This window comes from Apus apus, chromosome 5 (assembly GCF_020740795.1).
Source record: "Apus apus isolate bApuApu2 chromosome 5, bApuApu2.pri.cur, whole genome shotgun sequence".
Lineage (NCBI taxonomy): Eukaryota > Metazoa > Chordata > Aves > Apodiformes > Apodidae > Apus > Apus apus.
Window position 1 is genome coordinate 8,191,878 of NC_067286.1, and position 16,864 is coordinate 8,208,741.

General features: G+C 36.7%; 1 protein-coding gene across 4 annotated transcripts in view; it reads left to right on the forward strand.

Moving 5' to 3' along the window:
* HIPK3 (homeodomain interacting protein kinase 3) overlaps window positions 1–16,864 on the forward strand; it is an 89,735-nt gene that overhangs the window by 52,660 nt on the left and 20,211 nt on the right. For all 4 annotated transcript variants that reach the window (XM_051620590.1, XM_051620588.1, XM_051620587.1 and 1 more), the window contains one exon: window positions 15,155–15,278. In XM_051620590.1, the coding sequence (XP_051476550.1) occupies window positions 15,155–15,278 (124 nt within the window). The remainder of the gene's footprint in view (window positions 1–15,154; window positions 15,279–16,864) is intronic.

The following is a 16,864-nucleotide window of genomic DNA, read 5'->3' on the forward strand; positions in this document are numbered from 1 at the left end:
CATTAACTTTGTCAGCTAGTTCTTGCCTGTTCCTGTTTACTGTTTAGAAAATAAATGTCACAACAGTTGTAATTTTGCTTCCATTTATACACTGTTTTTTAAATCATAGCGAGCTTACATTGAGACACATTGATGATTTGGGGAAGTTTATGTAGCCAGTGCTCTTTACCTGCCTGGTAAGTAGGTGTCCTCAGGCCAGGGGACACTTTTCACCTAGAGTTCACCTGGACACAGTTCAGCTCCTGTCCTCTTCCTCTCCTGGGGGTATGGACAGTGGTTCAATAGTTAAGCAAGGTTCGAATGAACTAGAAGGAAGAAGATAGCTGGTTTAACGCATAATGATTTACTTGATTTAACTCCTAGTGTAATTTCAGTCTCTCAATTAATAGATTATTAACTACTTTTTTTCTGTGCTGAACAGTGAAAAAAAGAAACTATGATTTCACTTGTCTCTCATTTCAGTGGGTATACTGGCACCAGTGGGGGATAAGAAATACACAACACAGTGAGGTATGTGCTTATTCTGTAGAACAAAGCCTGTTTTTCCATAGTTCTCTTGAAGTTGGTAGAGCTGGTAACAGCCTGCCCTTGTTACTACTGCCATGCCATGCTTTATTGAAAGATGCTGCTGTAGAGTCCTTCCAGATGTAAAACAGTGGAGCACAATCTTTTAGTTTCAGATGTTTGAGGCTGACTGTAGAGTGGTTTTTTCTTTTTTTTTTTCCCTTTTTTTTTTTTTTTTCCCCCCGTGGTGAAACTGATCAGCAAAAGTTGAGCACCCCCTCCTTCCTGATCTTGGCAGATAAAATCTGCTGGTGGTTGGTTGGTGTTCCTCAGAGCTCACCACGAGATTGCAAAGATAATAGAAGCAAGTGAGTGGCAACTATTCATGTGCCACAGTTCATATGAACTGCATGTGAATTTAAATCAGGGATAAGCAATAGTGAGCCTATTTTTGTCATGTTTAAAATAATTAAAAAGATTTAGAAACGGGTCTGGCATATTTGAGAAGTCTTCACACCTGTAGTTTTATAAATGACATAAACCTGTTTACGTCAGGTTTAACTTTAGCAGGTCCGTAAATATGCTCTAGTCTTATGGCTATAAAATGGTAGCAGAAGGTAATGATCTCTGTTTTGGAACAGAACCACCTTGCCTTTTATTTCAGAAGACAGTTTTTTGAGGTCTCTAAGTGCAGGTAAAGATCTCTCTCCTTGGTACTTCACCAAAGCATCTTTTTGTCTTTAGACACTCAAAGTCCTGTATCAAGACTTGTAAGCTATTGACATACTTTTTGTAGACTATAGTGTTTTTTATCTTCAGATCAAAATTTCTTTCAAAAAATACAGCTTTTAAATTTTTTTTTTTAATATCTGGTGAGTTTTATGTCTTTCTTAGTTGATTATTTTTAGTTTTTTATGTTTTGTTTTTTTTTTTTAAAATCTGTAACTTGAATCGTAGTACAAGCTGATTTGCTTCAGGGCATTTGCAGAGTCAGAGCCAGAAAATGATAATAAAAAAAGTCTGTCACTGTCATCTAGTCTAGTTCTCGAATGACTAATGAAAATAAGAATATTTATCATTATGCTCTAATGGACTCTTTTCCTCATAAGGTTATGTTACTAGCTTCCAAGTCTCTTCTATTTTGACTTTGATGTAGATCTGATGCTGTTGTTGTTTCCAACTATTTATTCTCAAGAGGTTATTTCTGCATAAAGCTTCGAGTATTCCAACATCTCAGCAATTGTTAGATAGTGGATAATTTTGTTGCTCATGTTCCAGCAGAATCATTCATGTATATGTTGTTTATAGAGCCTTTTCAAGGCTGCTTGACAGCACTTCTTCCTGGGTATTCCTAAACAAATGTATAGGTCTGTCTTGGAAGTGGGATTACTGCCAAGGATTTCTTTAAGTGTGTTGCTCTGCTTGTGATAGTTTATTCTACCCTGTTAAAGGATAATGTAACTTCTTATTCTTGTGTAGTCAACAAAAAGTTGACTCTACTGCTGTGAGTCATAAACTCAAGATTTCACAAGGAAAACATTCAGACAAACTGACTTTGGGGAAATTCCTGTTACACAAAAATCCCACCGAGCTGGTGATAATGATCATGTCTGATTTCAGCTCTGATTTTTGGCTGATGTCAGTAACAAAAAAGAACGACAAGAACTTCATGAATGTAGCAGAAAAACATGATTTCACCCACCAACAGTGGGTGTGTAGGGACGGTTCAGGTTGCAGGCAGTAAACTGGGGACATTGCTGAAATGTTGTGGCAGTGGGCTGCTTTTGGGAGGTGGATTTTTTTCTTACAATAAGAGATTTCTTTTTTTCTTCCCATTTTTTTTTTTAATTGACTTCTTCTTAAAAGTGAAAAACACAATGTAAAAACTCCTAAAATTTAATGAATTTGACCCAAAAGGAATATTAACTCTGTTAGTGAAGGCACAACAAGGCCTGTGTTACTAAAAAGTGGTGACATAAGGCAGGCCTGGCCTTTGAAAGTTTGTCCTGTCAATTTGTGGGATGACAACATAATCCAAAAATAGTTCCTGAGACTAAGAAAAGGTAATGCTTTCACTGGAGGGTATTTTTTTTCCTTGGGAAATTAATAAATGCTAGAACCAAAACAAGTGTTAATTACTCACATTTCCAAGGAGATTGCAAATAGCTTTTTAGAGGAGAATTGTTAACTAAACTTTAGTTTTCATCTTTTCAAAGAGCAGGAATGCCCAGTAAATACTCCTGCTGTGTAGATTCTTATAATACATTAGCCTTTAGGGCAGTGTTCAGGGTTTGGCCAAAGGTTATGTTACATGTGACACAGACTTCCCAGTGGTTTTATTTTTGCAAATGTTGTTAGTTATTGGCATTTTGAATACATTTTTAGTTGACATGTTTTAGTTTTGTATTTTGCAAGTAATTTGAATGTTGAAACTGGAGTATATTCTTGACATAGTATGGTACTTAGATGGATTATGGATTTTATGTGGCATGTATGTCAATTCTCAGTATGTCTGAGAGTGTTTCACAATCTTTATTTGTATTATATGAATGTGTTTTGATAGTTAAAATGAAAGAACAGTTGTATTCTTGAAAGAACTACTGCTAATATTTTTTAGAGTTCAGGAAACGTTTATTGCTCTTCACACTTTGCCAGCAGAATTTCTTGCAGGGTCTTGTGGAATTCTGTGTCATATTTTCTCAGTACATTGAGAGGAGCAAACACTGAAGGTAGCTTACCTTTCTTTTTTCTCTCTGAGATACAAATGGGTAGGTAACAGCAGCTCCAGGCACTGAGCGGTCAGGGTGCTGCAGCCCTGTCTGAGCAGCAGCACTTTGGCAAATGAGGGGAAAGTTCCCTGTCTATTTGATCCTTGCTGCTTCTGTTAATATTGTCAACAAGTGTGCCTTTTCCTGACATGAGTGTCTGTCTATATTGGGAACAGAATGGAGCTTTTATCCATAAATAATGAGCTGCTTACAATTATCGAGTGTCCTGGACTGGACTCAAAGGTTTTACTCGGATGAAAAACTCCCATTATTACCCAATTATTATATAGATCCCATGATACTATCTTTTTTCTTCAAACTGCACTACCTGTTTTTATCTTGTATTGGCTCTGATGGCAAAATTACAGGATTCTGCTTAATGAAAAAGAATTCCCAGTGTAATTCCATTACCCTGATTTCCTTCTTTGTAGTGTGGTGGTTGATTATCTGTTTTTTCTTATTAGTTATCTGGCAAGAACTGCTTTAGAAAGAATATAAACATTTTTGTAGTGAGAAGAATAAATGGAAAAAAAGCCCCACCCTGTGTTTTAATGTTTGGGTAGAGTGTGTTATTTTTTTGTGAGTAATGTTACTTCAAAAATATTTGCAAAGTGGAGCTTGCAGAAATCCTGGGGTTCTTTGCTCTAGTCGCATTCCTGTTGCAACATGTTGCAGGGACTGATGTGACATCAATCTAGATGTAATAGATACATAGTTAAGCAGTTTATTTTAGGCTCTGTAACTCTTCTAAGAATAGGCAGGCTCTGCTTTCAGCAGGAAAGGACAAATAAATTAAAGTGGGATACCCAGGAAGGGAAAAATAGGAGAAAAACAGAGAAGAAAATTATCTAAATATAGGAGGAAAAAGGGAGAAACCAGCAGCATGGCCCTGGTGTGGTGTTCAGGGCTGGGGTGAAACACGTGAAGGTGCTGTTGTGTATGGATTCTTTAAGCAGACTGCAGTGCAAGCAGGTGATGTGACATACTGGAAGGCTGAGGTCTTATGAACCAGTCAAAATAGACTTGCATAATTTTCCCTGGTAGTCCATTGGTTTAGTTCACTGGGGAAGAAAAAAACAAACCAGCATTTTATGGTTTCTAATGTAATTTTTTAGTTTTCTCTGAACCCTGACAGAGGATTTCTGCAGTGACCCAAAGCTTACGCTCTTCAGTATTTAACCCCTGATTATGTTAGTGGGTAAGGATGTGACTTGTTCTGGTAGTGTCATATTTACACCAGGGATCTAATCATAGACATTTGCATGGGAAAAACTCACCAGGTCAGCCAGTCAGTTCACTTGCCAGTGCATCGTAAATCACGAGAGCAGGACACAAATTTAAATTAAGGTTGTTGAACATGGGTACCTTGGGCTTATTTTTCTGCATTGTTCCTGGAAGCAACAGATGCCAATAAGCTGTTGTGGCAGATAAATACCTGTTGGTTATGAATCTACCAGTACATTTAGTACCTAGAAGTGTTTAAAAATATTTTTATTCACCAAAAAGTCTCTACTAGTTTAACCCTGGGAAAGCAGGTTTGATTACATGTAAGTTAACCCACTTGCTCCAGTTGCTGCTCTGTACATTTTCTGGCATAACTTTCTTCTAATGTTTCTATTATATTTTTTTTTCCCCCCATTTAGCAGCTGACATAGCTATTAAGTGACTAGTTAATATTTTATATAAGGAAATATCCAAAGTGAAATGGATTTTGCTGTTCCACTTATTTAGTGAATAGGACATGAATCTCCTATGTGGAGCTGTGGTGTCAGCACTTGACTTTTTGCTAGACACGACTTTTCTTTTAATTGTATATGCTTTGAATATTTGGATTTTAAGTGATAAGGTGCTGCTGTTAAACATTTTAAAATAATTATACTGAATTATTTCTCTTACAAGTTCTTAGCTTGTTTCTCTTTTAAAATAAAACAACTTAAACAAGTCTACTGTCTGTTTATCCTGCTGTCATGTTGTCGGTATTTAATTATTTTTTTGACGATGTTTTACAATCCAGTATAATTACTTAAATTTTCTGTAATGAAAATACTGGCATTTTTCTAAATTTTTTTTTTTTTTTCCTTTGGGCTATTTTTTTCTTTGAGGGCAGGATTGTGCCATGGGCAACAACCTTCAGTCTGCAAGTCAGGCTAACAGACTGTCAAAGCCTTATTGCAATACTATGTAGAGCATTATTAAGAAGGTAAATAAGGTAATAAATGAAAAACATACTTGTTAAGATATTATTATTTATTATTATTTAGTATTAATAAAGTAAAGAAGGGAAATAAGATACTAGTTCCTGTGAATACAGAATGATCTGGAGGTCTGAGAGAGATAAATATTGCTCTGCCTGTTCAGGACTGTTTGTGTTGATTTTTGTTGAGCTTTCTATAATTCAAACAATGTAATTTTAAGTCAAAACTTATCAGTCCCAATTGCAAAATGTCACTGAAGCATCACTGTGCATCATCCAGATGGGCACATATCAGCAGTGAAAAAGAAATAAAAAATCTTTTCACATTGAAGAAGTGTGTGAGCAGATTTTCTTACCTTCTGGGGTATGTATATGGCATGTTCATTTCCAGTGCAGTATGCCTACCTGAAGAACTGCTGTGCAACAGATGTAGGCTGGATATGATTTTACATGGCTTCAGGGCTTTTTGACCTGCAGCAGGCAGGCATGTCATTGGAGGGCAAACTCTTTTGCAAGTGTTGCTGCAGAATGAAAGGAATTTTCGTTTGTGTCTTCAGGGTAGATTTTTCTTTGGTTGTCATTTTTTTAAATTTGTATCTTATTAACATAAAGTAATATCTTATTATTTGCATGATTCTTGATGTAACAGCCTTATCCTTTCGTTCTCTGGTATTTTACCTTAACTATGCCAAAGTAAGAATTGATTTAAATATAAATAAATGAGACCCTCATGCTGATCAGTTATATCAGAAACTGGTACCTCTTTCTATTTCCTTGTGCCTGGTGAGAGTCCTTTTGTAGGTTTTTACAGTGGGATCAGGCTGTGTGCTTCTTTAGGACCACCATGGCTTTGTACCCTCAGTCCAGATGTAAAAGTGTCATCTTTGGGGGTGAAAGCACAAGAAGCCTTTGCACAAAACTGACTTCCAAGGTCTTGCTATTCTTGACGAAGGTGCTACAAGCAGACACTGCTGTGTTTACTACTGTCTTGTAGAAACTCCCTACCTGCTCTTCAGCTGGTGTGTTACGGACACTGATAACTCCATGCAGACCCTGATAAAGTTGATAATCCAGAAAATCTACGCTAACAAAGCAAAGGGTCTATGCATCTGTGTGTGTTTGTTTAATCTGGCATCTCTGATTTGTAAGGCCTAGAAATCTCCCATACTGTGCTGTTCTCATTTTTCTGTTACGCTTGTTCAGAGCTGAAAATTGTTGCTAGTACTGGATCCTCTCCTCGAGTGCATGTGCTTGCCCACACTCCTCGAGTGGAGGCCAGTTTCCCCACTGCACGGCCTTCCACTGTTAGGTGTGCTTGCCCTGACTTCTCTCTGGATTCCAAGTAAGTTGATTTCAAGCTAGGTTGGACAATTCAGCAGCTCAGCTTGAGTTACTGTTTTGGCATGGGATTTTGGATGTTTCAGTTTTCTTTCTGGGTGTTTCTTCTTTTCCTTTCCCATCCCACCTTCCCCCCTGCTTCAATAGAAGGAAAGCAAAGGATAGGGGAAAAAACCCCCAAAGATGGTTGTAGCATACAGGGAGGAGGCATGTCTGAAACAACACACTGTACAATAGAGACCATCTTATAAAATGAGATATCTATGCCATTAGATAGGCATAGGCAGAGCACGGTCCTCTCTGTAGGTGAGGGCAGAGCCAAGGACTGTGCGACCATCTCTTGCAACCCACAGCTCTCAAGGATAATGCCCTGCAAGGAGGTTTCACAGTCAGAGTACAGCACACAAACACGCAAATGATATTGTCAAAATTCACTTACTGATAAGTAACCTCATTTGCTGCTGAAAGTATTGACTCTTTGCTATTCAAAATGTAAATGAAATTTATTAAACGGCAGACTTTATTTACCAGTAAAGCATCTAAAGAGTTTCTCTGTACACAATTTTCTTCATTATATTGCTACATCAGTATCTACTTTTCTTAATTTTCATGTAATTGAAAAGCTGCTTAGCATATCAAGTACATAAATAATCACTTGTTAAGTTGCAAGCTTTCTGAGGAAAAACAAAATCATGACAAGGCAGAAGCATAAACATCTCCTGGTTTTAATTTCATTTGAGACAGTGAATAAATGGAAAATAATCTGTTGCAATCACTTCTTATTTTATCATTCTCAGATGAAAAAAAAAAAAAGGAATAAAATATTTATTATCTTTAGTAGTTCTTTTAAGTGGTAAGAGAAGGTGTACTAGATTAAAATTTGTGATGGCTCTTTCAAAACAAAGTTCTTTTTCAGTATCAGGAAAGAGCACAAAGATAGCTTGCTTGTAATTTTGTTTTATTTTATCAAATGACCTAAGATTTATTTGTTATTTGTCTGGTTTGATTTCCTCCTGTCTTTTTTTCTTCCCCTTCAGTTGTGAGCCCTATGTTCAAATAAACTCTTTTTGCAATGATTGCTTCTTTCTATATGTATTTACATATTTGGGCCACTCTCTACAGAAAGGTTTTTAAAACCTGTCTCCTTTTCAATGTCAGATCCAGGTTCAAAGTTAAACTGATAATTGCATTGACACTCTGGCAAGTTATATATAGCAGTGGAAGGCTGTGTTGTTCAGTAGGTCTTTTCTAGCCATTGAAAGTTCTATGACAAAGTTTTATTATGCTAAAATGATTTTTTTTCTACCAGGAAGTGAGAATTCCTTTTCCATGGTGCTGTGGACACCACCACAGCAACACCGTGGCCTTAGAAGTTTACAGGAGATGTGGTGACTAATTTCCTCCTGTCTTCACTATCACTTGCCATGTGAGGGTTTGGTAGTGCACCAAACTCCTTCAAAGGAGGAATGACATTATGAATGAGGGGATAACTTATCTTCCTGGACATACTTGTTCTCCCTGTGTTTTGTGATACATGGTGACATAACCCTAAATTGCAAAGTGGTATTTTTGATTCTTTCCTGCCACCTCAAAGATACAGATGCCCCATCCAGCTTAACTAATGTTTCTAGTGTCTGTTTCTGGGCACTGAAGTTTTTGCTTTCCGTTTAATTTCTCTTACCTTCTTAGAGTTTAAAAAAAAATATATTTTTATATATATATATATCAGAATTTGCTAGTTATGTACTTCCTAATGCCAAATCATAGCAGAGTTAAAGGAATACTATAAAAATGTGCAGGAATAGCCAGGATTGTGAATGTAAATCTGTAATGCAGTTTTGCATTATAGATTCACACCAACAATTCTTATAAAAGGATGGGGATGAAAGCTCATTGTCTGGCATGGTGAACTATACTTGCATTTCAAAGACCAAAGGTACTTTAAGACATAACACTACAAGTCTGTATTCTAGCATCTTGATGGGATTAAAAGCAAGAAACAATTCAACTATGGAAATGTTCTTAAAGAAAAACCCCAAAGAAAACACTCAAGTGATTATCTTATCTGTAACATGAATTTTTAAAATACTTCTATAAATTTTATTGACATAATTCTAACAGAGTGACATTATGAATAAAAATTAATCTGACCATGAAGAAGATTGTAGACACTTTTTAGTTTGGATCAAGAGATTCGTTTGAGTAGCCTTTATCTCTGGGCAACAATAGTGGTTTTAATATGTAGGAAATGAGAGATATATATGTTATTAGATCTGTGATCTATCCTGGTATTTTGATGGAGAAAATTTATGATAGCAGCAAGTTGTACTTCAGTGTCTTCTGCTGCAAGTTTCTATCACCTCTGGACAGCTGATGACTGTTTTTATTGTGTATTGATATGAACATTATTGTTTAATCCACCATTGTGGATATTTTTCTGTTGATCCATTCTCAAATAGTCTTCATATTTTTTACTTCAACAGTAGCCAGTGAATGAAAGATTTATTCTGGCTTTAAAAACCAGCAAAAATCTTTATATATTTACATCAGTTTTTAACCTCAAAGGGGGTGGGAGATTCCTTGGTCTTCCATAGTGAGGCAGGACACCTGACTGCTTCTCTTCCATTATTTTCTATAACTAGAGTCAAGTTAATGATCATTCATTTTTTCCTGAAATTTTATAGTTCTAACAGGGTTTCCTCTTGTACTGAGTCTCTTCAAGTCTTGAATTTATATTGTCCTTCTCTGCATCCTTTCTATTTGATGTATCCTTTTTCAGATGGGGGTGACCAAAACTGAACACAGAATTCAAAAGTGAACACACTATTCAAGGTGAGGGAATATCACTAGTTTTATATAAGGCATAATAATTTTGATGTCTTTGTCCATTAAAAATAAATACTGATATCCTGATTGTTCTTGCTCCCAATTGTAAGATATTTTTCTTGAGTAATATGTAAAGTTGTCTAGATTTTTAAATTGTAAAGTTGGTTAATTTATAACCTGTTAATTCTTATGGGACTTAACTAATAAATGCATAATGTAATTAATTTTCACAATGGTTTACTATACACCATGTATGCTCTACTGCCTGTCATTGTTTTGATCTAATTGCATTTTGAAATTGCTTCTGAAGTCCATCACAAATGCACTAGAGAACAAAGTGTTCTTTATTTCCTTCATCATCCAAAGATTTCAAAGATTTTGTCATTCCGTGGTTCGTTTCCATCACATCCTTCAGGTTATTGAAGCATACTTGCTTGTGGGGTTTTTTTTCTTAGTGTTTCCACCTTGATTTGGATCTCTCTAGCCTAGTGCCTTTTCCGTGTTCTTGCAGCTCTTAAAAAGGTTTTTGCTCCTCCTCATTCATGATGAAGACTGGTAGCTGAAGAAAATGAATCGTACCTGAGAATACTTGTTACAGCACCCATTGCCACCTCTCATTATCTTCATCACTCCATCTGATCTTCCTCTTAGGCCTTTCTTTAGAAGAAGAACTACACATCTCACAGCCCGTGTCTAGTTATTTCTTTCATGAAATATTTGTGTTAATCTAGTAATGGTAGTGGGGTTCAAAAGTGTTCTCAGGTATGTAATTTGTTGTGACTATAACTCTTGCAACTCTTGCATGAGTTCTTTTGAGCCATAGGGTGGCTCTCTATAGGGTGGATCAACATCCTACCCTTTTGATGACTTACATAAGTTTTCATTAAAATGATGACAGTGTGTTGTATCCTGATCAGATGAAGTGAAATAGAGATATGCCTGCTACTTGGAAGTGTTCAAGTCCAGGTTGGATGGGGCTTGGTGCAACCTGGTCTGGTGGAAAGTGTCTAGATGATCATTATGGTCCTTTCCAACCCAAACCATTCTATGATGCCCATCAGTCTATGAAGTATTTGACATCGTGGCAGTGAATAGTGGTAATGAGGGGTAGTAATGTTTAGCTTATATGAACAGGGTATAAATTATTCAGAGTGTTTCAAATTGCAAAGTCAAAATGGCTTGATAGGCTTATATGCCTGTTTGGAAGGAATTTCACTGGCAAGGATATACCAGCATTCCCAATGTCTTTGGAGTAGGCAATAGTACCTGGGGAGTAGCAGCAGCTCTGTGTTTCTCATATGGCTCTGCTACCTTCAGCTTCAGGCATGGAAGCTGGTGTAAGTGGTGACTGAAGGTTTTAGTCTTGGAGAGAAATCACATGGATGTGTTGAAGGGAGTGGGAGACAAGAGGGGAGGAAGGCTATTTATATACCCTTCTCTCATCTGGAGGGTGGCAACCTGGTGGTCAATAAATAAAACAATGGCATGTGGTAGACAGTAGATACATTGACCCTTTCGTGCTTCCAGAAGAGAAATAGAAATAAAAATGGCTCAGTTTTTGATGTCATGTCCTTGATATGTGAGGGGATACATGTAATTGTTACAGGACTGTCACTGGGAACTTATTTGAGAAATTCTTTGTGCATTCAACAGGATTTTTTTTTTTCCTAAGGTTAGCAGCTCCAGGAAGCTGCTGTTATTGTTTTATACTGTTCTTCAGTTGCTGTTACGCACATTAACTGTGGATTTTTAGCTATTTCCTTTAACTTTTGTTCTAAATTGGATTTCTGACCCAAGACATCTAGGTAATTACCATTTGAAATGACTTGACTTCTTACAAGTTTTGTCATGACTTGTTTTTTTTTAACATGGCTACTTCCTGCTTTTTAATCTTTGTTCCCTCGGTACACATGTTGGAAGAATTCTTCTCTTACTATGCTAAGGTTTTGATTTTTGTGTAGTTTTTGCTTGTTTGTTTGGTTTTTAACCATCAAGGAATTATTTAACTTGTCTTCAAATGTGCTTATTTTGCTGCTTCATTCTAAGCTGGCTAACATGCTGAAGCTAAATTATTTTATGAAATGTTCTGCCCTTTAAGCAAGTTAACAGAACAAATGCTGTGGTTACTTTCCTCATAAGCTTACAAAACCTTATAAAATAATACATATGTTCAAAGTCTGTGATATAATAAATAGACATGTGACTATCTATAGAAGCAGCTGAACCAAATATTCATTTGCATCTTCCATCTTTTTACATATTTCCAATTGAAAAGTCTGATTCAAGAGAGCTGAATTGAGCTTTGCTGTGTCAAGCAAGAAAGGAAGGTTTCAGATGTTTTAAGAGAGGAATTATTGCTTAATAAAGTGAATCTTTCCAGTGTGGCAATACTGCATTTCAAATTCTAAACAAAGTTTTCTGTTAATGTTTTAATTAATGTTTATTTAACATTAATAAGAAATTAATGTTCCATTAGCATTGATAAGGAACTAGCATTTAGAAGAAGGAAATAGATGCTTTCTCTGTAAAATCTTGCTTTTAATTTCATTTAAGTAGGATTTGGTATCCTTAAGAAGTGCAGAAAATTCTTTTATTCTCCTGGTTGATGTCTTGATATGGGAAAACAGATGCTGTTTACGAAGTTGGGGGCTACAGTAGCTTCTGGTGTACTGAGCACCTTGTCATCTGCAGCAGATACCCAGCAGTAGTGTGTGTGTGGTGGTGTTTTGAGAGAGAGGAGTACTAATTTACAGTCTTCTTTGAGGAATCCGATCTTAAAGTGACTGTGTTGGGACATCTGGAGTTCCTACCACTTCATGTCTATAGTTATAGTTAGTAAAGGAAATAGCTTTTTTTTAAGTTGTATGCAAAAATATTTCTTACATGAAAAAAGAACTGTGGTTCATCTTAAAAAGTAAAAATTGAAGAATTACTCCCTCCTCTTTAACTCTTTCCTCCCCAATTGTCTGAATAGATTGTAACTGGCAATTTAAAAGAGAGAGAGAGAGAGAGAGAAAGAGAAGACAACTCGCAACAATCTAAACATATTCAACTCCAGTACAAGTTCTCTTTTCTCTTATAACCTTTCGTGCTATGGGAGAGTTGCTCCATTTTAAGGACCAGCATGAAGCCATAATAGATGTTGAACCTGAAAAATGGCAAACTTGGCATTTCTGTGGAGCAGCAGCTCCTTATCTTTCTAATTAAGGCTAGCCAGAAATTATTTTTGGCCGCTGTAGCATAGTGAGGTGTGGGTGGCGCTGTTTGGGAGCACATTTATTCCCTTTTCTTTCTGGGTGTTAGGTCAAGTGTTGGGGAGTGAGGAGCAGTGGTGTTGTCTCAACTGCTTCCCCTCTCCTTAAATTTGTTAGCACTTTTATTGGTATCACAGAACTCCTTGGTACCCATGAAAAGCTGAAGACTACTATATTGTGAAATACAGAATAAGTTGTGGTTTTTTTGTTTTTTTTTTTTTTTTGTCATCCTATCTACCCTTATCCTTCTTTTATTGGCAACCCTGTCCCTCAAAAGAGACAGACTGACCGACTGTGGCTATTTTTATATGGTGCACATATTAACCGTTGAGTAAATGTAAGAGGTTTTAAAGAGCTTATTTTAGCAGAAGCATTTGTTAAAGCCCCTATATCCATAGGCTGTGTGTATGTCCATTAACTATTCAGGGCTGTAACACAATACAACAAAAGGAAGTGTATTTTAACAGAGATCTGTAACAACCATGTGCAGGTTGGCACCCAGCCAGCGGCTGAATGCACGAGTTTCTTACGGCTATTTCTAGTCTTGTGGCATCTAGATATATTCCATTTGTTTCTCAGATAACGAAACTAGCTAATACTTACTGCAGTGTCATGATCCTGCATTACGAAAATATGTTACGTTTGATCCCTAGAAGTTTATTGTAATCAAATCCTTGGAGGCAGTGGAAAACGAAGCCTCTCCACTTTCACTGCCAGGGTGACAAGATTTGTCCTTCGTATAATCACATCCGAAGTGGTTTGTGGCAAGGATGGGAAGAACTGAACTGCTGGAATGAATGGAAAGTGCATAAATATTTAACAGAATATCCTGTCCTGTAGACTATCTTATCTGTGGAAAGTCTCAGATTTTCTCTGTAGCAGAAGCCTGTGTGGTTTCATTGGTCAGGGATGGAGCAGACTGTTGGGAGTCCTTCCCACACGATGAACGTGCATCCTTGCAGCTTGGAGTATGTCTACATACAGCCTCTACCAACTACCCCTTGTGAAAAGGGATCAAGATGCTTCAGCTCTTGGTCTACTGTATACTACAGAAAAGCTTCTCTCTCCCAGTGTAGCATGATAATAGGAACTTATTTCCAATCCAGTATATTTTGGTGAATTAAAAAGTATTTTGATAAAGGTAGATGTCAGAGGAGAAGATAAATGAGGTAGTAGGAGTTTACCATGGTTGGAGATCCTGTTTGTATGTGGAATGTCAATATGATACACCACCATATACTGAAGTGTAAGATTTTTAAGCTTTTACACAGATGAGAAATTGCAGTTTTCCCCACTAGTGTGTTACCTGGTCAGTTGACTGTTACTGTTCTGCCCAGCTGCAGTGGGAATTACCCTGTAAGATTTAACCACCCTCCTACTGTTCTGTGGCATATTAAGTTAACAACAGATTGTGTGTCTTAAAAGTAAATTACTTTATGGTGTAAAGCTTTAAATAATACTTAATGTCTCCAGGCCTCTTTCTATATCATCATGCATATTTTAGTTATTTTTCCTTTTGTTAATAGCTTGAATGAAATGGGACAGGTTTGAAAAGAACAAATGTAATTAAAATGGATATCAGTGAAATACTTGAGTTTTGTTCCACATGAACAGGAATGTTAAAAGCCCCTTTAGCAGCTGTGTCAATACCAATTTTTCTGGTTCTTGAGTACAGAAATAAATTCAAATGCTGTTGGTTAAATAATTCACGTGTTTTAGGTGAAAAATAAGACCTGATCTCTAGCAAGTGCAGTGGTTTTCATTTAAGTGATTTAAAAATTGATCACATTGAACTAATTTGAGTGTATTAAGGGATTTGTAGTTACGTAATTAAATTGATATTTTAAATAGCTTTAAGTGTACTGTCCAGTTGAGGAGAGTCCAAGTGTATTTCCAGATAAAAACATGTTGGTTTTTTGCTTTTGAGATAAAAGACTATATTGTGTTTAGAAATCATCCAGGACATACTGGAGGAAAGGCAAAAATGTTGAATCAGTGACATTTTGTTTTTCAGGCATATCAATGATTTTGGTGTATGTAGCAAACTGCTACTTACAGGAAAAAAAACATGCCAGAACTGCAACATTTTACCACAGATTATGTAGATTAAAAAAAAAGCAATTTCTGATGTTATTATTTAGTTACAATATTTATCTTGTGTTTTCAAACAACAGATTTGGTTCTTTTTTTTTTTACTTTGTCATGTTGTATTGTTGAATTACTTGTTTTCCCGAAGGAAAAAATATTCAGTAACCGTGTTTAATTTGCAGAGCACCAGAGATCATACTGGGATTGCCGTTTTGTGAAGCCATAGACATGTGGTCGTTAGGGTGTGTGATTGCAGAGCTGTTTCTTGGATGGCCACTGTACCCAGGAGCACTGGAATATGACCAGGTAGTAGAAAAAAATGTCACAAACATATACACACTTTATGCAACTTGAGAATTTCAGATAATTATATCCAGGATTTCAAATGTTAATAACATCCCCTATTAAGTAATATTTATTCAAGTCTGTTCAATGCTTTTAATTTAGTCTTATTGATTGTCCTAGAAACATAAATCCTGTTTCTAGACCAAGCTGTTTATTGTGCTGCTTTTTTGAATTAAATTTGTCCTTCTTGCAAAATAAATGTGAGTGTTGAAGCTGCTTTTTCTGATGGAAGCCGAAGTTTGTGGCCACTATCATTGCATTGTAATCTCTCTTCTGTTTGCCATGAACGGGGTTGACTTTGGAATGTCTGTTCAGATGTCAGGATTAGTTTTCTTGTGAATAAGTCGTTCTTCTTTATGGAAATCCAGCATAGCTCAAAGATTTGAGAGCCTATACTTCATGAGGAACTGTTACAATAATACTGAATATATACAGTGCTAAAGCTGGAAGCTGTGCCTTTGCTTTGTTGGGGTTTTCATCTACTGACACCATTGGCACTAGTGTGATGACTTAAAAAAGAAGTTGTTTCTAATGAAAGATGTAGAATATTTTCTATTTAAAACTCTTAAGAGAGAGAAGTCTTTAATTTTCCAGCATAATATGACATGAAGGAATGTCACCAGCACTCTTAACTATCCCTGCCTGGTTCTGAACTTTGCAAGGGGAGGAATCAATCTTTTGGTAACATTTCATATTTCAGTTTCCTTCGTTTACACAAAATTCATTGTTTCACGGGGAGGAAGCAAGCAGTGAGTGGAATGTAGGTTGAGGCCTTGATGCATTTAGAAGACCTTTGTGCTGGGTGTTGCTGTTAAAATGGAGAGTGAAGAGGAAGAAACTAACAGCCATATAGTTCGTTATGTTCTTTAAGGAAAGAGTGTAGGCATTTGTTTAGAAAATAATCGGTTATGTCTCAAAATTACCAAGAATGTGGCAAATTTATTTACTTGTTATTGTGAAAGAAACTGCAAGAGAAGGTCTAAACTTTCAGAAAAAGTGTCAAAAGATGTAATTTCCAGAATGACTTTGACTTCTGACCCCATATTGCTTCTGGAGTGGCGGTTAAAAGAGATGCTGCTGTGGGTGAGGAAGGCCCTGTGAGCCCAGCTCACAGTTCATGGCCTTCTGATCATGATCTCACATACAGGCAGATGCTGCTCCTGGATGTGCAGTGGGACTTTGGACCACATCTTCAGTCACTCACAGTGCAGTAGGAATTGGAATGGTGGAGAATGCTGCCCATATCCAAATTATTTCCTTAAATTAGCTAGTGCTTTGTCATTATGGCAGCAGCCCTGACTGTTAATGAGTGCCAACAGGCTTGTACAGCCGTGGGCCTCTGACTTCTGTACAGAGAGCAGTAACACTGCAAAGCTAAATCTCATGATTATGAGGATGTTTTTTCAGAATAATACAAAGTCTCATTTGAAATGAAATTATTTTCTTTTCCCTGCTGCACTGCAGCTATCTTGTTGTGTCTGAAACCCAGGCAGTTGAAGGCAGTTCAGTATGGTGTATAGAGCACCCACCTTCATGGTGCTTGTTGG